This window comes from Buteo buteo, chromosome 17, assembly GCF_964188355.1.
Source record: "Buteo buteo chromosome 17, bButBut1.hap1.1, whole genome shotgun sequence".
Lineage (NCBI taxonomy): Eukaryota > Metazoa > Chordata > Aves > Accipitriformes > Accipitridae > Buteo > Buteo buteo.
In genome coordinates this window covers 6,455,128-6,477,215 of record NC_134187.1, presented here as the reverse complement: position 1 = coordinate 6,477,215, position 22,088 = coordinate 6,455,128, and the positions used below count along the sequence as shown (strand labels likewise).

Genomic DNA, 22,088 nt, shown 5'->3' with positions numbered 1-22,088 from the left:
GCTGACCTGAACCAACCAAAGGAATATTCCATACCACAGAATGTCATGCTCAGTATATAAAATACAGGGAGTTGGCCAGGAGGGGCGGATCACTGCTTGGGGACTAGCTGGGCATCGGTCAGCAGGTGGTGAGCAATTGCATTGTGTATCACTTGTCTTTTCCTGGGTTTTATTTCTCTCTTTTTGTAATCTTCCTTTTCATTATTTATTTATTTATTTATTTTTATTATTAAATTATTCTTATCTTGACCCATGAGTTTTACTTCTTTTTTTCCAATTCTCCTCCCATTTTACTGCAGGTTGGAGGAGTGAGCGAGTGGCTGCATGGTACTGAGTTGCGGCTAAGGTTAAACCATGACATGTAGGAATTCAGAAGTGAATACTTACTGCTGAAAGTTTTGAGAGGGCTCTAGGATATTAGATTAAGGGAAAATGAAATAATGATTTATGCATCAAAAACCTTCCCTGAACATAAGTCTCAATAAACTCCACCTATTCTGCTCAAAGCTTGTTAGCTATTTTGATATTAATCTTTAAACACCTGTACAAGAAAGAAATTGTTGGTATTAGCAGAACCTTTAAACTAGAAAAGAAAAGAAAAAAAAACCCAACAGTAAAAAGATGCAGAAGTGGGAACTTCTTGTCAAAAAAATGTAGATTGAAATAGGTAGGATTATGGATTTTTGCAATGTGGGTACTGTGCTATGGCAGCCAAGAGGTGCAGTAGATAATCCATCACTTGAGTTCTTTAAATCCAGGTAGGTTGTATTGTTTGAACTGTAATGTAATTCAAATATAAAATGTTAATCTCAGAGAAGGAATCTCTTCTAATCTGCAGGAAGTCAGACAGGCCCCTGTGATGTTCCCTTCTGGTCTGTAAGTCTACAAATTTGGGTCTGATTCATGTTCATCTTTGTGCACTTCTGAGCCAAGGTGTACAGAGAGCAGGAAGGACCAGGTGCTCCCTCCTCCTGACCTCGCAGCAGCACTGAAGTCCTGTTGGGGCTCCCGTCAAACTTGTTAACAAAACAGTAATATGAAATCTTTGTCTGTTCCAGCATGGGCCTATATTCACAATATTCGCTCTGGGAAAACGGTTTACTTTTGTGACTGAGGAAGAAGGAACTGAAGTATTTTTTAAATCTAAAGACTTAAATTTTGAACAGGCAGTACAAGCAGCTGTCAAGAATGCAGGTAAATGAGACCTAGCTCTTTTTTAATGGAAATCAGATCTAGTTACCCAGGAACATTAAAGCCCAATCCAAAGCCCATGGGCTTTTTGATCATGCTTGAAATGCTTATCTTGACCCATGACCACGCTACAAAATGAAGGTGAAATTAAATTCCTTTGTGAAGATCCAGCACTGTAAGCCTGCAAAGTGATTTGGATTCAGTCTCAACGGATCAAAGGTTTCTGAACCAGCGACTGTTATTACTTTTATCATGAGGCAACTCCAGTTTGAGATCAGGTCCTTTTCTGCAGCTAGACACTCCACCTATGTGTAACAGGTTTGGAGCAATAGTATGTTGTCCTATCACTTTATTTGAAAATCAGCTTGTAGCAATAATTAGTTGTTACCCTGTAGTACAACAGTCATTAGAAAGGGATGAGGTATATATCCCATCCACAGTGGCATGCTGCGTCAGCTCATGTGCTTATATCCACGTGGAATCACACAGACAAGAATTCTTTGAGTAGTTTGGCAATTTTGGACTGTGAGATGAGAGAGAAGCAAGTTGGCAGAAAGATTAAATCACAGAATCACAGAATCCCTGTGGCTGGAAGGCACTGCTGGAGATTGCCTAGTCCAAACCCCTGCTCAGAGCAATGTCAGCGACAGCAGGTTGCTCAGGGCTGTGTCCAGTTGGGTTTTGAGTATCTCCAAGGATGGAGACTCCTCAACCACCCTGGGAAACCTGTTCCTGTGTTTGACCATCCTCATGATAAAAACTTTCCTATGTCTCTGTGGAATCTCTTGTATTCCCATTTGTGCCCATTGCCTCCTGTCCAGAGAAGAGACTGGCCTCATCTTCTTTACTCCGGCCACCAGATATTTATCCACACTGGTAAAATCCCCCTGAGCCATCTCTTCTCCAGCCTGAACGGTCCCAGCTCTCTCAGCCTCTCCTGATGTGACTGAGAGGATGTACTACTATACCATGAAGAATCAAACTGTTTTTCTTGGATTAATTTATTTTTCATTTCAGTCAGTTTTGTGGAGTGCATGCACATCTCTGTACATCCACACTGAAGCTGGGGGAAAACTCTGCATTGTTGATTCTGGCACCGAAGCTTCATGAGATAGGAAGATGTTACACATACTGGTAGAAGCAGAGGGCTCACCAAAATCTTTACAGGATTAGAAGAAAGCTTTCTGGGAACTTCAGTCTAGGATAATGAGGGTTAAGGCATTTAAATTAGAGTCACAAGTTACGTGTAAAAATGTTCACTCTATCTTTCAGTGAAAATGTACTTCATCTACTTTCCAAAACATTTCTGTTTCTTTTTCTGTTTAGTTTCTGTCCCTGCAGAAGCATTTTATCAGAACCATGGTAACCTCTACAGCATGATGAAGGGAAAAATGGGTCCTTCTAATCTGCACATGTTCATGGGCACTTTGTGTAAGGAACTAAATGAGCACATGGCACACCTGGGCACAGAGGGCACAGGTGACCTCAATGACCTGGTAAGGTAAGGGAGTTTTGCAGCACATCTGTAATGCATGGGTATCCTATATGGGAGCAGAGATGTTACTGTAAAGCAGGTGGAACTCAGACTCTCAGGTCTTAGAAAATCTGTGTCAGGATATTCATTGCTGCTTCACAGTTTCAGGTGGCTCACTGAGTGGGCAGGGTTTCATCTAAAGGTCTTTCTCCCATCTAGGAGAAACGTCTATATTACCTATTTGGAAGAAAAAAGAAGACACAGCATCTTCCAGCAAACCCTGTTTCCCAAAAGATGGCATAAAACCTTTACATGTTTATAAAGAACTTAAGAACAGACAAAATGCTTGATCTTCAGCAGGATGAAAACTTTGCCTGTGTGTTTTGGGCCAAGCCTAGCCCAAAACTTAAAGACCTCTGCAACTGACTTTGCTGCCAGGATTTCATCCTTCATTAGAAAAAAAAAAATATCCCTTTACTGATAGTTTCACATGACAACAACAGAGCTTTTAACTCCTCCTTCTTCCTGATCATCTGGGACAAGACCTGTATCTTGCCTGTCCATCAGGACTACAGGTTGAATATTGCTTTGGTTTGGACCTATTTCTAAGACGTCACATCCAGATTGTCTTTTGCTGACTTTTTCTGCATAATACATCTAAGATACAGCATTTTACTGCAGCTAAAACGCTGAGCACCTGTCACTTCAATTACTGCAATTTGGATTAACTGGGGAAAAAGGGGGGGGAAAGGGTCTTTGAAACCTCCCAGCCCTCAGTCCCACTGGTCTCAATAATGGGGTGCAAACCCCCACATCCCATGGTGTTTCCCCCCCTGTCTTCTGAGATCAAAGTCACATCTGCTTCTTGTGAAAAAATGGACAGTCATCAAATCGGTAGCGTGCTACGCCACTGCCTGGTATGCTAATATTGGCTCACGTTTTCTTGTTATTTCCCTGTCCGAATCCATTCGTGGTCTTTTACCTGGGCTCAAGTTTCTGAGGGCACTGATGGACCTGTTTTTCTGTGCTCTACTAGCACCAGCACAGACTGTGGGCCACTAAATGGCGTGGGTGCCCATGGTGGCATGGGTGTACAAGTCATGCATGAAGCATGCATGGCTCCCTACTGCATCCCTGATGCAGCAGCTCTGGGGAACAGGTTGTCTTCCCACTGCCATGGCTGTCACGGACACTGGTCATCAAATCCAAATCAGCTGCTATTTGTCTAAAATTAAAAAAAAAGTCATAGGCTAGTTGATAAACTACAGAATCCCTAAGAGTCATCCACAGTACATCTGTGCTGAGTGTGATCTGTTCTTAGGGTTTTGCGAGACAACACAGGGTAGAAGAATTGGACTGTAAAGCCCTGGATACTTGTTATTTAGCTGCCCCAAAATAAAATCCACAGAGCCAGCAGGTGGCTCCACCTCCCTTATGATCTGTAGAAAAGCAAGAACGTGAAAGAGCCATTGCCTGCAATACACGTTGAGCAGCGGCTGGAAGCCAGCAAAGACTGCATAAGGGTTTCTCAGAGCCCGAGAATACAGGTGAAGAGGCCTGGGAAACGAGAGCAGAGTTTGAAGGGTAACAGAGGAGCAAATAGGGAAGGAGTGAGGTAAAAAGAAAAAAAAAAAAAGAGTTCTTCAGTCCAGCAAAGCTGCAGCCAGAGGAAGGATTTCTTGGGGTGTCTGGTTGCAGAAGGGGTTGTGCAATGCCTGCAAGGTCCACATGGGCTAACCTGAAATAAGAGGGGTGGTTAATGGGGAGAAGGGGACCTCAGCGCCCAGAGCCTTTCTGCCACTGCTCAAGTGACCAAACGCTAGCTGATGAAGTTCAGCCACATGCCTGAGGTCTGTGTATTTCCCAGCCTCTGCTTAAAATCTGCAGTGAGGGTGTGAGTGAGGTATAAGCCTTGTGCCAGCCCTTCCATACTGGCATGACACTTGAGTCCCGCACTTCTAGTGTTGGCAATTCAACATGCCGCGTCCTGACCTAAAACTGCTGCAACGGCTTCCCTATGCCCTGTAACTCATGGGGATCTTGTCCTTGCAGGCATGTCATGTATCCAGCAGTGGTGAACACTTTGTTTGGGAAAGGCATCTGCCCAACAAGTCAGAGTGAAATCAAGGAGTTTGAAGAACATTTTCAGAAGTATGATGAGGACTTTGAATACGCTTCTCAGATGCCCGAGTGCTTCCTGAGGTAACAGAGCAGAGATGATGCACGTGGTATACGCATTACAGGCGTTTTGCTTGCTGGGATATCAACAGAGAGACATTTCCCCTGGAGGATGATGTGCTGTCTTTATCAATGGTGCACCCTCGGGTCAGGCAGGCTTTCAGCTAGGTGCTTCAAAAAAGTTCTGACCTCACCTCATGCATTTTCCTGGCATAAAGGAGAAACAACCTTGCTTAGGTGGGCAGGGTCCAGCTTGGACCTGTCAGGGAGAAGCAGAACTGGGCAAAGGGCAAAGCCCTGAGCCTAAATGTGAGTCCCAAGCTGAGGCGGTCACCAGCGAGGCATTTCTCTGCTCCTTCCAACACCTTAGCTGTTTTCCCAGCTGACTGATCCCAGGTTATGTGGCTGCACTGTCGCAGAGTTGACCTTGAGTAGAGGCAACCAAATGCCAAGGAAGGGAGCCTGTCAGTGCTATTTCAGCACCCTGAGCACCTGAAAATAGCCTTCAGAAAGAATTAAGGATGCTCTAAAAATGTGGCCTTTATTTTCTCAGGGGAGGTCATTCTTGAAAAGATTGACCTAAGCAATTGTCCAAAGTCACAATGAAAACCTGCAGTGGAATAGATGTGAAAATCAGTCACAGGTCCTGGCTACAAGATGAAGTCTGACCAAGGTGAAGGTCTCAGACGTGCTGTTCCTCATGTCAGTCATCACTACTGTCAGTCAGACTGACACTTGACTATTCATCAACCTACTGCTGCCCAGGGGCTTTTGGAGAGAAACCAAGGAGTGCTTCTCATGGAAAAGGAAATACTGGTTTGTGCTGCCTCAGTTAAGTGCTTCTTGTTTGTTGCTTTTCTTTACAGGAACTGGTCTAAATCCAAAAAATGGCTTCTAAAATTATTTGAGAAAGTAGTGTCGGATGCTGAAATGACCAACCCTTCAGAGACTACATCCAAGGTAAACATCTGAGGCTATGAAATAAGATGATGTTGTTGTATATTTTGAATGAAGGAATGGAGGGCAGGAATTATTTCAGTACTAGAAGAAATAAGCCAAATATGTTAGCTTTGATAGCTGTACTTTAATTGTCCAGTATTGCTATCACCCACATTAGGACAGACCCATTATTTTCAGTCCTACTCCTCAATTTAGTTTATTTCCTACAATTCTGAGAATTGGCATCTTCCTCTGGGGAATTTTAAGCCAAGGGTTCAGAGCTACGACCTGTCACCAGCCTCTGGTATCGCAGTTGCAGTGAGCAGTTGAAAGAGGTGAGAGAAAGACCTCTTCAGTTATTTCTCTGAGGGCACCATGCTGTGAAATTTCAAAACCTTACATGTACTATTTTTAAACCCTGGTGTAGAGTGAGTAGATCCTCCAGCAGCCAGACTAGTAGAAAATAGCAGATTACTGGATTGGAAGCCAAGTACCCTAAATATTGATTGTGTCAAAGCTGTGATAAGCTGTCCCCCTGGTTATTCTCCTTAGCTATGGCAGGAATTCTGTCTATACGGCTGACAAACACAAGGGCAGACTGGCCTGGAAATTTTGACTACCAAATTATTATAGAACAGATCATTAAACAAACCAGGTTTTATTTAGACTTTAAAGGCTTTACATACCACAATTTCTTTCATAAAATAAACCAGAATAATGGCAAGAAAGAGAGGGCTGGAGAGGGGATGGTGGGAGGTGAGAAGGTGCAGGAAGTAAAAGGCACGAACTTGGTGTCTTAGATTGGGTGGGAATTTGGAAAAAAGAGCAGTAATTTTTTATTCAAGGGCAGCCTTTTCCCTTCTGAAAAGTAGACAGGAAGCTTTGCCTTGAATGCATGGTTGCCCTGTATTTAAGGAAATACTATAAACAAAAGCTGATCCTAGAACATTACACAGTTGCTATAGTTTCAAAGAATAGCAAGCCATTGAAGTAATTGGTTAGGTCACTAACAAAACACCTGGAACTAGGGAGTTCACTGATATGTCAGACCATCTCTTCATAACAAGCACCTTTTTGGCAGGAACAGATAGAACATTTTCTTCATTTCCATTCATTCAACTTGTTCAGTCCCATTTTCAGGTTCTTTAAAGTAGAGAAGTAGAGCAGGAATTAAAAAAGAATAGAGATTTCTTTTTTTCTTTCTTCCACATACAAGCAACAATGGAGAGTGAGGGAACCAAATCCCATAAAAACTTTAAGAAAATGGAGGGCAGTGTGAGTATTCAGTAGGGATTCATGTGGTGCAGTGACTTCTTCCAGCCCTCTGCCTAGGAGTGAGTCTCACTTTCTCTTAACAGCTGTCATCTCTAGTTTGTGACTGCAAAAAAAACATAACTAACATCACTTCTCTTTGATAAACTAGTCTTACATTATATCCTTGAATTCTAGTAAGCCCTACCCTAAACTAGATTTTAATATATTTTTGGTAATACACATTATTATCTTTTATTTATAACAGACACTACTGCAACATCTCCTGGATAACTTGCAAGGAAAACATCTAGCTCCCAATTATGGTCTCCTAATGCTCTGGGCTTCCCAAGCAAATAGTGTCCCTGTAAGTACATCAGCTAGAGAAACACCTTCTCTCTATCCTGTTCAAAAACCTGTATTTGGGAAGCAAAGACTTTGAACCAGAGGTCACACACACTGCATGTATTCCAAAGAAGGGATTATCACGCCCACATGCATCACTACAAATATACCCAGGCTGCAATGTCACAGAAACAATGACAAGAAAAGCTCTTCTTGTATTTTTCCTAAATTATGATGTCCCCTATCATAACATTTTGGGAACATAAGTCTTATAGCTATTAAGATTACAGTCTTAAGCTGTGAAGAGCATTTAACTCTATTTTGAAGTACTGTGGCTGTATTATAGTAGAGACTATTTTAAATAGCCTGGTGTTACCAATTGTAAAGAATATCAAAAGCATAATATAGAGTAACTTCATCTATGTGTAAATCCTTGAGTGAATTTGGCTCCTTCACTTTGGGGGATCTGCTGTACAAATGCCAGTGTTGCTTCAGGGGAAGAAAAGCAATAGTTTGATTCTACTGCCGCTTAAGTTTTGTCTATGTTAGAAACAGATTTTTTGATGGATTAATGATACAGATATATGCATGCTAACAAGCCCGATATATCTAACACAGCTTAGGCTGACCAAAGACATTTATAGGAATTTCTCAGATGAAAAATCCATAGCAACAAAAACATCCTTTATTTACCATGACTATTAAGCTCTTTCAAGCAGCGTTATGTCCGTTGCAGATGTGATTTAGAAAAAAATGATAGTGAGTTATTTTTATTTACTGCTGGTGGATATATCTATGTTTTTTCTAGATTGGATATTACTACAATTTACCCTAAAGGAATTTCAGCCATTTCGGTGAGGTTTCTGTGGATTCACATGTTGGTATAAGTGAGAGGCATAGCCTGCTGTCTGTTATCAGGATAACTGACATTCCTTCCACAACACTATCATTACTTACTTCTGTAATATTCAGCTGTAAATAGACATACAGATACTTCGTTGTTTCTCAGAATAGTCACAACCACTGTTCTGGTGACTGGAATGATGAAAAAAGGTCTTGCACCTTCCAAGGGGATTTTTTACAAGCATGTTAAACCCTTTTATCTGAAACAATTCAGTTATCCCGCCTTAGCCCATGGGGTGAAGCCACAGTGTCCAAGTGCTGTACAAGAAAACTAAGCTACCAGATTTGTTTTGCAGGAGGGCTGCATCCACGTGGGGATATTTGGGAAATAACAGTAAGAGTTCTCATCCCTCACCAGCACAGATGGCCTGCGACCAGATCTGTGTGCAGACTGCACCTCCCACTAGCTCAGCAAGAGGAGAGAGACTCCTGGCAGTGCTGCGAGTCCTTCTGGTTTCATTCTACTTAAGAGGATTTTCTCCTTTCCTAAATTTCTTGATTTTCAACTTCATTGCATAATCAGTTAGCAAATTATTTCTAAAGGGGATATACTAGTGCTTGTTTTTCTGTTAATTAAAACTTTTCCTGCCCATTTTAGTGTGACTCACTGTGACAATGCCCTGCAAATTACTTAGCTTCATTTCTGCTAATATTAGTAGGAATTTACTGTTTCATTTTTTCCACTCATGCAGCTAAATCTAATCAAACACAATGATTTAGTAATTCATTTTAACACCTAGTTATTTGAAATTAAAGAAAGGATTCTGTGTTTCAAAGCTCAAAGCCAAACCTATATAATGTTCACTAAAGATAAGTACACAGCAGATGACTAGACATAATCTCCCAGGATCTAAGCCCTTAGATGTGGATTTACCCGGGAAACACAGCTCCCTGTGCATCCCAACTACAACAGGCACATACAAAAAAGTGCAAATGTTTTCACCTGCCTTTGTGATTTGCTACAAAGATAATGTAATTCTGTCCCATATTCCTGAGTTAAATTACTTTCATCTCTGTTTAGACTGCATTTTGGACCCTTGTTTTCATACTCTCTTATCCTTCCATTTACAAGAAAATCATGGAAGACCTGGCTTCTGTTTTTGGCAAAGCAGGTAATAAATCCAACTGTGTCCTTCTGGAACCTAGAAATTATTTATTCTGTGTTGGCCCAGCACACGGCACACTTGGTCGATGGCTGGGAATAATGAATATTGCTGATAAGGGTACTACTGATAACAGGGAGTCCAGCTCTGAGTTTTTTACTCAGCATATGCTCAAGACATATTTTTAAGCAAAACCACCTTTGATGTTAGCAAAAGAAGGTAGAAAAAGAACCATATGTATTTGTCTTTTCATTCCACACCTATCATTTAGACCTATATTTGTATTAACCAGTCTTGTGCTTTTTTCATGCATCTATGATCAGGTCAGATGAGGTCTTTCAATTCAGCTGCTTTTCATGGTGTGATGTTCACCAGAATTACAGTTATCCTGTGGAAAAACAGGCCAGGAACTGTTCTCTTTTCTCTCATCTGAGGCCAATTTGTCCAGCATGATTCACCCACCCCAACTAATCTCTTTCCCTCAAAAACCAGTCACCTACTGGGAGCAGTCATTCACATACACAGTCCCCTGAACCATGCTTAGACCTTCATGGAAGACTCTTAGTTGACATGGGTCAAAACCACATCAAGGAACATGTCAACAATTAACCAACAAGGAAAAACATGAACCAGTGCTTAACCCTTTCTCCTGGCCCTGTTTTATTTACTTAGTTAGTTAACACTTTAGTGTTAACATAGCCCAGGAGCTCAGCCATGGCTTCTTGTCTTGGTGCCTACAGTCCCTGAGATTTCCATGCAGTGTCCTACTAAAGTACTGAAAAAGTCCACGGGCTCTTAACTTCCAAGATGGCCTTTGTTTGGCCTCTTCTGGCCAATGCCATATCTACACCTACTTTAGAGTTATTAAATTATCTTCAGTGGCTTTTCTTATATTGTACTGATTTTGGTCCATTTATTTACTTTGAAATATAAAGAAAATTTCTGGGTGTAAACAAGGTCTTGAAGTCTTGAGTTATTCTATCAAAAGTTCTAAAGCAAGACATATCAGCATGTATCAAAACAAGTATGAAATCTAATTTTTACACAGAGTCTTCTTTCTTATGCCATGACAGGTAAAGATAAAATAGAAGTCTCTGAAGAGGACCTTAAGAAGCTCTCTTTCATTAAATGGTGCACTTTGGAAGCCATACGGCTAAGGTCTCCAGGTGCAATCACCAAGAAAGTAGTAAACCCAATAAGAATTCAGGTGAGATTTGGGGTTTTTTTCCCCCAAAACCGATGCTGTATAATTTGTCTGGAAAGGGGCCTCCCAATAGATCTGGATAAAATTAAAATAGTAGAGATATTCCACAATCTCACATATATCTTCTGTTCAACAGATTTATTCATCATCATTAATTTAATAATCATTAATTTAAGAGTGGTTTTGCTTCTCTTGCTCACAGTCTTACTTTCAATTTTGAATTGCTTTTAGGTTGAATTGAATTGAGCTGGAGATACTGGGCTGATGGTATATGAACTAGTAATCAGACACAACAAGTATAGTAGAAGGGACCACAATTTAGTAACTGATAATTGTCCTTCTTTTCTGTTTGTCCTCTTCGCTGCCATTCAGAAGGGAAGTGTCAGCATTCAGGAGTCTAACAAATAAGTGTTTGGGAGAAAAATGCTTTCTTAAGGAAGCAGCACTCATGCTTATTTAAGAAATTACTAAAGTCCCATAAAGGTATACTGCATTATAAGACTTTCTATGAATTTCTTTGCATTGAAGGAAATGCTTAGCAAAAGATTTAGAAAAAAATACCAGCTCACATGGTACATCAAGAAGTAGGAAAGACAGAAATAGTGTTTCTATTATTTCAATACCTGAAAAAAACAAATTAGAATGAAAAAAGTCTTACCACGTTCTCCATTGTTTAGGTCTTTCTTGTGGAAAAAAATGGCAACAGCAAGAAGAAACAAACATGTGATATGCCCACTGTGGCTTTACCATCTTCACTTGTCCTCTGTTAGGACCTTCTGCTGATGGAAGAGATGTATTAAGGAGGGACTGTTTTGTGAGTTGAACCGGTGATTTTCTCTTTTCTTAGAGTTTTTTCTCCTTTTCAGAATTTCACCATTCCTGCAGGTGACATGCTGATGTTGTCGCCGTATTGGTTGCACAGGAATCCAAAATATTTTCCTGATCCAGATGTGTTCAAACCTGTAAGTTGTCACTCTTAGCATGGGTATTTTGCTGTCTTTTCTCCTTTTCTCCACAACAAAAGCATATGGATAAATTGGCTTAAAGTTGGGTATTCCCATTGTCTGGAGGATGGCCTTGTATGCAGAGAAGATGTGCACAAAAAGGAGGAGCCTGTAGAAATAATCAAGACTTTGAAGTTCAGTTTTATGTTCCAAATAATATGGTACTACTTTACATCACTTTGATCTTGATTCAAAGCTCACCGTGGAAAGAGCCCACTGATTGAACCCACCTTGTTTGACTAACCTGATCTCCTTCTGTGACAAGGTGACCTGCTTAATGGATGAGGGAAAGGCTGTGGATATTGTCTACTTAGACTTTAGTAAAGCCTTTGACACCATTTCCCATAGCATCCTCCTGGAGAAACTGGCTGTTCATGGCTTGGATGGGCGTACTCTTTGCTGGGGAAAAAACGGGCTGGATGGCTGGGCCCAAAGAGTTGTGGGGAATGGAGTGAAATCTGGTTGGCATCCAGTCACAAGTGGTGTTCCCCAGGGCTCAGTATTGGGGCTGGTTCTGTTTAATATCTTTATCAATGATCTGGATGAGGGGATCACGTGCACCCTCATTTGCAGAGGACACCAAGTTGGGCGGGAGTGTTGATCTGCTGGAGGGTAGGAAGGTTCTGCAGAGGGATCTGGCCAGGCTGGATCGATGGGCTGAGGCCAGTTGTATGAGGTTCAACAAGGCCAAGTGCTGGGTCCTGCACCTGGGTCACAACAACCCCATGGAATGCTACAGGCTTGGGGAAGAGTGGCTGGAAAGCTGCCCAGTGGAAAAGGACCTGGGGGTGCTGGTCAACAGACGGCTGAATATGAGCCGGCAGTGTGTCCAGGTAGCCAAGAAGGCCAACGGTATCCTGACTTGTATCAGAAATAGTGTGGCCAGCAGGAGCAGGGAAGTGATTTGTCCTCCTGTACTCGGCACTGGTGGGGCTGCACCTTGACTACTGTGTTCGGTTTTGGGCCCCTCACTACAAGAAAGACATTGAGGTGCTGGAGTGTGCCCAGAGAAGGGCAATGAAGCTGGTGAAGGGCCTGGAGCACAAGTCTTATGAGAAGCAGCTGAGGGACCTGGGGTTGTTCAGCCTGGAGAAAAGGAGGCTGAAGGGAGACCTGATCGCTCTCTACAACTACCTGAAAGGAGGTGGTAGCCAGGTGGGGGTCGGTCCCTTCTCCCAAGTAACAAGTGACAGGACAAGAGGAGGTGGCCCCAAGTTGCACCAGGGAGGTTTAGATTGGATATTAGGAAAAATTTTTTCACTGAAAGGGTTGTCAAGCACTGGAAGAGGCTGCCCAGGGAAGTGGTGGAGTCACCATCCCTGGAGTTGTTTAAAAGACTTGTAGATGTGGTGCTTAGGGACATGGTTTAGTGGTGGCCTTGACAGTGTTAGGTTAATGGTTGGACTCGATGATCTTAAAGGTCTTTTCCAACCTAAATGATTCTATGATTCCAAGTACTCTCCTCACCCTGTCATTTGTTTGTATAGCTTATCTCCATGTATTTACCCAGGTTCATTGGTCTTTCCAGCCAGATGATTTCTGGTACGTATTAGCTCTGCTAATTCAGTAGTTCATCTAGAGTTTCTTGATTATTATTCCACTCCAGGTGGCTGTGTGGGCAGGCTTGTAACTGCTCTTTTTAGCACCATCCGATATAGAACAGTTTGTCTTTTTTATAGAAATACATCAAGGAGTAATTTAAACAAAATTTCCCTTCTAGCAAACTCTTCACCAACTTGAAACCCCTCATAACAATTCCTGCCTGTTTGAAATCCAAAGCAGAAACCCTGATGCAGCAGCTTATTTCTTTAGTAACTTTACTCATAAAAAGCAAGCTAGCTTGTTTTTTAGAAACTCACCCTTTTTCCACGAGGAATAGGTGAGTGCCCCTTGGACACTGCCATTCCAAATGTATCGCCTTGCTTCATCACTGCTGAGATTTTTTTTCTTGCTTTTATTGGATTTTGATGCTAACAGGTTTCCTCTTCAGAAAGGTCTAAACAGCCCTAGCTGAAGAAAAAAAAACAAAATAAGCAAACACAAGATTACCTCTTCTCTAAGACAGCTTCATCAGAGGAGTTAGCCATCATAAAATTGACAGGGTGTTACTTGAGGGCCTTGGTAGAGTTGCATTGAGTTTCTGGACGCTGGTATAGTTTGTCACCCAGCATTCAAGAGATTTACTTCTGTCAGTGTCACCCACCCAAACTGCCCACGTTGCCTTGTTCCTTGTGTTGTTCCTTTTCTCTTAAAGCAACTCAGGATGGCGCAAGGAGCCCTCTGGGTACAGACAGCCTGTTTTTGTTGAGAATAGTTCATTTTCTCACACGCTGGCTTGCACCTGAGAATGAGGCTCTGTGATCCTTGCTCTTCTCTTGTGTTACAGCTCATACCTCATATTTGTCTGTGCACAGCAGCTTAGAAATGATTTGTGTGCAAGATATGCATGTGCCATTTGTGTGCCGTGATCCAATTTTATGGGTGAGGGTAGGTACTGGTTGAACATTTGCTTTGAATGTGCATATATTTAAAAGGATGAAGTTGCATTTTTATAGGCATTTCAATAACTCAAGATGCAGGATTTAGAAAAATGGGAAGGTATAGGAAGAATGCTTTAGGGGTGATTTTGAAAACCTCTCCAGCACTTTAAGGCACCTAAGTATGTTTCAAATGGGACCCTCATTTCTTTCCCTGAGTCAGTGCTGACTTTTGAATCCAGACTCTAACACTAACAGGTTGAATGCAAAAAAATGGCATTAGTGCAACTTTGTATTGAGGATTAGCTGTCCAAGGTCATTTTTAGCCTGGAGAAATAAAGTTAAGCTTTATTTATATAAGGCTGATTTGGAAAAAAAAGTTTCTTCCCACAGGATCGTTGGAAAGAGGCAAATTTAGAGAAGAATGCTTTCTTGGACAGCTTTGTGGCATTCGGAGGAGGGAACCATCAGTGTCCAGGAAGGTCAGTGAAACAGCTGGGGTTTATTTATTCCCAACCCTGCAGAGAACAACTCTCTTGAACTGGGCTCCTCTTACACTTGGAGATAAAGTGTTTTCATTGCTTTGCTCTTTGTCAGTCCCCTAATATTCAGTATTATCTGGACCTTGTTTAAACTGATTTGAAAGTAGTTTCACTCCTGGAAAAGTTAAGGTTAAGTCACGATGTAAAAGCAGAATCTGAGACTACTGTATCAAGGGATATCCCCCAGGGAGGAAAGTCAGCCTATCTCTGCTGCTGCAAAGGCATCTTTTCATCAAGGGAGAGTTGCTCCACTTACAAACATGCCAGTTTACAGACATAGGTGTTTAGGTTGCCATAAACCAGTTCTAAACTAACCTAAAGAACATTTCTTTGGTCTGAGACTCTCTTTCCATCCTCTATGATGCCATTGACATCTTTGCTAATCATTAAGTGTCTTAACTGGCTCCTCACTGTTTGAATCTTGTCTTTGCATTAAGGCCCACGCAACTGTATGATGGCTTCAGTTGCAGATCCTGTCTCCCTTCACTCCTCCAGCAATGCCAGGCTCAATGCTTCCTGCATTCCTTCTGCTGTTTTCTCTGCTGTCCCTCTTCCTGGAACAAGTCCCAGGGAGCCAGCTGCTCCTTGTTTCTGTGTTCAAACATCTCTATGCTCAATTTTCTGCCTTCAAAACCTGGTCTCCTCTAAGAAGCAAGGAACCAGGAATCCTTAAAATTAGCCAATTTAACTCAAGACTCCCATGTGGGGCAAGGAATCCAGAGGGTGTTGCAGAGAATCTGCATTCTTGAATCTGCACCGTATAGCAGGCTGGACATGAGTGTCAGATAAACTTTGTGAAGGCACTAAAGGCATAAACAAAATGAATAAAATGGCATTCACCATTTAGGCTTGCCAGAGCTCACTCACTGCTGTACCTCTGTGGCTTGTACTGTATTCCTGAGCTAAATATGAGCACAGCCTCATTCCCAGCAAGAGTGACAGCAGAATTCACAAGAGGAATCTGCAGGTACAGGACAAGCTGCAAAACAATGTTTCTGAAAGCTGCTTATTTATATATACAGACCTATTTCTTTGTTCAGGCTGTTCTCTGGACTCTGATAATATCTTTAAAATAAGTTTGTGGTTAGAAAGAAAATGATAACATTTCTATATAGACAACAGATGGAGAATCTTTTTCTTGCTGACAGACAAAAAGTCCTTTCAAACCCTTCTGCAGTCTACATAGTAACACACACCTTCACATTTTTCAGCAATAATTCTAAAACAATAATGTCGTGGTCTTGGAAGAAAGGAAATTAAATCAAAGGATGTATCTAGATCCCAGGTTGCAGATTTCCTTGGTATGACTGAATGAAACGATATTTCACATTTAAGATGCATTTTCATTTGATTCAGTACTGGGATTTATAAATGAAATGTATTAAACATTTAATTTTGCTACTGCAAAAGTTCATTGTGAAATCAAAAGCTAATTTAATCAAACTGAAAGCTAGAAAATAACTTACTTGTCAAATATTCTAGCAAACTAACATGGGTAGAGCTCCTACAAAGCCATGTTTATGCCATCTTTTTTACCTAAAGGACAATTTTGATGGCAGTGAAGCTCCTTGTGTCTAACCAGGTGACTATTGCCTGTGAGACTGTGCTTATCTTGCGTAGCTCTTGCCTGTTGTCTCCTATCTTATGCTGACATTGTAAACCCCTCAGCACAACGGCCGTGACTTCATTCTTGGACTCCACTTATGCAGGACCTCACTCCACAGCTGGGGTCCTTGGTTCCAGCACAACACAAATACGTAGCAGTGCATTGGGGGCAAGATTTCAGAAAGCACATCTTTGTCAAAACACCCTGTCACTAAATAAAATGGGTAGACGTCAGTGGCTCAGAGTTTTTAGAGGAAAACTGCTCTAGGACTCAGTCATGAATACGAAAGACAGGTGGGAACTAAGGGGCATTTATCTGCAAGAAAGCTCATGGTTTCTGCTCAGTACAATGTGCCATGGGAGAGAAAGATGCACTGGGACTTTGCAGTCCTGCCTTTCACTCCTGGACCATCCCTCTGGCCACCCTCAGACATGTGTGTTGCTTATCATCCTTGTGGCTCAGCATCAGTTTCCAGAGCAGAATAATAACAACAGCAGCCTGTTGGGAAAAGCACTTTGAGATTTAATGGTGGGAAGTGCTGCAGTCAGTTATCAGTTATATCCATTGCTGCTCAGACAGACTGCAGATGAACCCCGCTGTGGGTACAGAGGTGTCAAAGCTGGTCAGCCCACATCTGGCTGTGCTTGTGTTTGAAGGACAGCCCTCTGTAAATGCAGCATTTCCACTTCCAGGGCAACCTAGAGGCATTTTGGCATTTGGCTGCATCATGGTATACCCATGCCAAATCAGTGAGGATGGCTCAGAGGCAGGACCTCAAGCACCAGGGCTCCAGGGCCGCACTGTGCAAAGCAGTGACCGTAAGGAGCCCACCTTCGTACGGTGCTGCCAGCATGGAGTTTGGGCTAGTAAGTCCTCCCTGACCTGAGCTAATTTCCATTGAAATATCTCTGCACTGCATTCCCCCAAGCTCAATGTCACCAAAAGCTCCCTATCTCAAGGTAATTGCAATGTGAAATCACTGAGATAATTTGGGTCTGAAGCTATGCCAAAACAAACAAGCATCCTCCTACTCCGGAGCACGGGGTGGCTCAGTACGCAGATCTGGATGGCTCTGCAGGAGTTAGCTTGGGTCTCGGGGGGCTTATTAGCTTCCTCTTCACACCTGCCAGGCCAAATCCAGGCTGACACCATGTACAGTCATGTGGCCTTCTCCCCAGTGAATTCTCTAATAGCTGTTTTATCCAAGTTTTCCAGCATCTCTCAGATAATGGAAAATAAACTGCGTAGAAGAGCAAGGTAGTATTACTATTTTAACTAGGAATTTAAGACTTATGTCTAAATCATGCAAGCAAGTAATCCCATGTCCTGGCATAGGTGCATGCTGGTGCCTGAATGCAGAAAGCTCTTGTACATATCAACATTAAAAAAGTAATAGCCTAGAGGAGTTCACCTGCAGATCTTCTCTGGACTGACTAAGAAAGACCTTTCTTGAGAGTTACAGGAAAAAAATCATGCCCTTGGGTCTCATACTGCATTCTAACGCTGACGCATTAAATACTAACTCCTGCTGTCACAGCTACTCTGATGTCATCAGGCTCCCAGCTGTATTATATAACTTTATATAGCACAATTAGTCATATAGCCTTTTCTATATTTGACTGTCTTCTCACTCCTATGAAGTTATTTCAAGTCGGCAAGAGTTAGAAGAACATAAATGTTTATACAGTGGAAAAAATCATAATGATAAGGGGCTGTTTTAAAATAGGGTGTCAGAGGGATACTGTTGGTCTAACATTTCACCGGAAAGAAGGGGCAGCCGCTACATTCATGTTCTTCGCTGAGTAATGAAGCTGAACAAAGCCACAGCATATTTTCCTACTGAAGATAAACCTTCAGGCAGAACTAAAGCATGGAATGTAAAATGTGTCAAAGACACCCTGTTTCTTATCTGGTGATAACACACGTGTGATTGTCAGGCCAATGTTTTCCTCCCTTTTCTTGCAGGTGGTTTGCTATCATGGAAATCCAGTTGTTTGTTGTGCTATTCCTATACAAATATGAATTTGTGCTTTTGGATGCAGTACCAAAGGAGGTAAAAGATCCATGTATTTATATAGCATTCCACATCTTTATATCCTTTGTTCATCACGCTCAGCTGAACAGCCATGCTCAACTGTGGTTACGTATAATGAAGCAAAATTTTGAGAGGAGTGTTAATAAAACATGTAATGAATAACTTGATCTTTGTTTTAACCCAGAAAACCCCGAGTAACTCTGACAATGTTAGTGGGGCTGCACTGTCTATAGAAGAAAGTGCCTACAAGAGTATTTTCTCATCATTGCCTAAACGTTACAAGAGATTTTATATTGCTTTCTGCCACTCAGAAAAACAATGAATATGGAACTGGATTATTAATACTTTAAAGATATTAAATCAGATGCAGCACTTGCAGTGCTCTTCCACTACATATTCAGTGGTGGAAGATAAATGATTAGGGTAAGACTGACAGAGCAGCTGTGGCAGAGAAAGGTTTTACCATTAAGGGAGAGTGGCGCAGTCTCCCCTCTCAGCAGTAATTTCCTTGTCCATTTGCACTGTGTCCTTTCTACTTTCCAAAAATCATTGTTCCTCACAAACACAGACTGCCACTAAATGAGCATGTCTACCTGTCATAACCTAAACATGACATGCATGCCCTATAGCTAAACTGCCAAGGAGCAGAGGGAGAAGTTTAGAGCAGCATGGGCTTTGTATGGTTGCCCTTTAGCCTGGAAGTTGGAAGCGCGGAGAACTTAGTTTCTCTGCTCTCCTTGAAGAACATGAGATGTTGATCTCAAGTAGTGGTAGAGAGTCCACCCAGAATATGGAGGAAGGTTTCCTCTTCCTGACTGATGGTGTGTTGCCATGCCAGCTCTCACTGGAGTTGATTGTAACTTGGGTCTGCACCCACAGGCAGTTATGCAGGTGAAGATATTCAAAACCATTAGAGTTTCTTAAGATCTCATGTGTTACCCTCTGTCAGAGTGAGTGGAATAAAAAGTAACCATGAAGGCCCTACTCAATGGCTTCGGCAAAGCCAAGAAATACTCTCAGTGTTTGGTCTTGGTACTCTAAGACCAAAGCTCCAAGAACATGTTTATATCTTAGTATTAAAGCAGGATGATAATACCATTAACTGAACTAACTTAAATGTTTCTGCGGATTTTCTTCTTTTTGCAGAGCCCTTTACATTTGGTGGGGACACAGCAACCCATGGCACCATTCCGGGTCCAGTATAAATGCCGGGAATGAAAGCTGCCCAGCACTAACTTACCTTCCTTTGCCAGCCACCCCTGGATGGATGGACCACTGAGCTGCTTCCCTATCCTACATCTTCATATAGGTTCTCTGCCTTAACAGTTCTTAATTTCAACCTTAAATGCTGTAGATACTCTGCATTGTGGTATGCCATACCAGTATAGTCGTATGTGTGCTCCTCACCCGATTGCCTACCTCCTACTGTTTAAAAATCAAGCTCTCCTGCTGCATTGATAATTTGTGGGCCAAATTATTCACAGATTTTGCAGATAACTGATATACTAAACTCACCAACTAGATATTCAGGACAAAAAGCTGCTCCGTTTGGAAATCCTGCATGGAAGTTGTACTAGAACCAGCAGAAAAGCAGGCCCCTTGGGCCAGGTCACTGCTTCCTGCAGGTCTCTGAACCAAGGCCAAAGTGGTGCCTCGTGCTAAGAAACCAGACTGGTAACTCCATACGGCTCCCTGGTGCTAGTGTGCACAGAACACAGGACAGTGCTGAGCAGAGACCTCCGGATCAGATCCACAGCCATGATAAACTAGCATGACTTATGTAGCACTGCCTGTGTAGGTAGATAAAGATCTGGCCTGCTCTGCCTACAGTTGGTGCCAAATTTTGCAGATAAAATGCATTTGTAATGGAAAAATTGTAAGCATGGGAAACACTGGGGTCTTGTTCCACTGGAGCACCTAAAATTTCTACTGAGCTTTATTTGCTCCACAGGATTCAGAATCGGTCTTTGTATGAATATGCAATGAAAGTTTGATCGTGATGTTTGGCTTCTAATAAAAAGTGATTGGAAGAAAAGCTATTGCTATTCATTAGACTGGTTGTCTAATACCTAGAACATTTTTGCTTTCCCTTTAACATGACTGACTTACAGAACAAATTGCACAAATCTAAAAATATTTAATCCTAGAAAGAATACCTAGTAAAAGTTGTTCAAAGAAGCTGTCAAATAAGTTCAGATACCAACCCTTTAACTGCTGTCAGATTTTATCTACGATAATAGCTGGCATGTATTTTTAGTCTTTTAAGTAAAGATTATTCATCATTTTAGAAGTATTTGTAAAAAAACACAAATGGACTTTCAACAACAGTAAAAACTACGGGAATAACATCCATAGGAAAATAACACATTGTATAATTCATTAAATGGTTGGCTTACCTCAGTTACAGCTACAACAATTTAACAAACTTTAATGATTTATATGGCTGGAAGATGATTTGTCCGACTTATAATTTAGCTCATACTGGTTAACTCTGCAAGTGTTGCACTCTTATCTGCTGTTTCAGAATCTCTTCCATAACTCAAAACTATTCCCTTTGTTTTCACATGTGGTCATTACCCAAAAGTGTATATTTTAATTTTAAAATTTGGAAATGTCCACAATATTTGTTCAGGTATCTTGTAGTTTTGCAAAGATTTTTTTTTTCCTAATGTGCATTTATTTTTATTTTTCTGTTTAATTACTTTTGGGTTTGGGGTTTTTTTTGTGTGTGTGTTGTTTTGGTTTTGTTCGTTTTTTTCCCAAGAGAGGTAACTCAAAAAATCAAAATTCCATAATGGCAAACTTGACTTTAAACTAAAAAGGTCCCTAAAGGAAAGTATAACCTGAAGGTAGCATCAATTTGGTTAGAATGAATAAAAGGCACCTGAAGCCAACTAAAACTGTGAATATTTAATAACATGCCACTGCACATGGTTTCCGATCTGTACGAAACACAAGCACAACTCTGGTGTAGTTTCTACATATTGCTGAGTTTTTCAGACTTGGTGTGATCTTGTGTCTGGTGAGAACTACATTCTGTCCCCTACATGCTGCAAGAACAGCCTGTGGGCAATGTTAGGGTATGTGATAAAAACCACATTCCCCCTCTAAAGCAGAGGAGCAGAGGAGCAAAAGCAGGTGGGGACCCTGAGCAATGCCCTGCCCAGCACCTCCCAGGGCTGGCCATGTGCAGGGGTGACACCCAGCAGCGACAACGGGAGCAGCTCCCACCTTTTGGGCTGAGGAGGCAACACTGCCTGTGGGTATGGGACACATTGTGGGATGCAGGGGAGAAGCAGCTTGTGGCTGCACAAGACTTCCTATGGGATGTTTAGGGGGGAAGCAAAGGTGGGGAAAGGGGGGGATCAAAGTGGCTTGGGGAGGAACAAATGTGGGAAAAAAAAGAGGGATAAGGGGATAAAAGAGGTTAGTTGCCTGTAAACAGGCTGCTGACCGCTATGCTTGTCCACCTGTGCCCTGTGCCTGATCAGTGCAGTCTGTCCTGTCTTCTTTTTACTCTCCATTTTCACATCTTTTCCTGTGGGATGGTCTCTCTTGTGTGTGCACATGTGGGTATGGGGGTGTGAGTATCAGGCCCAGCTGCTGGAGGGATCCATATTGTACGTGTGTATTTTTACATACAATTCACACTCACAGACTTCACCCTGATCTGCCTGAGAGGGGAGCAGGATGAGGCTGTTGGTGCTGCTTGTGTGATGCTGAGTGTTTCTGTCTGTGTTGGCCAGTGGGGCCATCAGTGCATACAGACGTTGCATGTGTGTGTTTGTGCATGTGCCTGCTGGGAATCTATGCTCAGCCTCGCTGCATGCTGGACC

The 22,088-nt window shown here is 42.0% G+C and overlaps 1 protein-coding gene across 7 annotated transcripts in view; it reads left to right on the top strand.

Annotated features, from left to right (window-relative positions):
- Positions 1 to 21,132, top strand: part of CYP39A1 (cytochrome P450 family 39 subfamily A member 1) — a 28,776-nt gene extending 7,644 nt beyond the window's left edge. For 3 of the 7 annotated variants that reach the window (XM_075048991.1, XM_075048992.1, XM_075048989.1), the window contains 11 exons: positions 1,059 to 1,194; positions 2,518 to 2,692; positions 4,718 to 4,867; positions 5,710 to 5,803; positions 7,302 to 7,400; positions 9,303 to 9,393; positions 10,458 to 10,591; positions 11,455 to 11,550; positions 14,463 to 14,551; positions 18,183 to 18,270; positions 19,399 to 21,132. In XM_075048991.1, the coding sequence (XP_074905092.1) occupies positions 2,568 to 2,692; positions 4,718 to 4,867; positions 5,710 to 5,803; positions 7,302 to 7,400; positions 9,303 to 9,393; positions 10,458 to 10,591; positions 11,455 to 11,550; positions 14,463 to 14,551; positions 18,183 to 18,270; positions 19,399 to 19,470 (1,038 nt within the window). In that variant the 5' untranslated portion in view covers positions 1,059 to 1,194; positions 2,518 to 2,567 and the 3' untranslated portion in view covers positions 19,471 to 21,132. The other 4 variants (XM_075048994.1, XM_075048993.1, XM_075048995.1 and 1 more) reach the window with 3 other exon arrangements.
- The last annotated feature ends 956 nt before the right edge of the window (positions 21,133 to 22,088 follow it).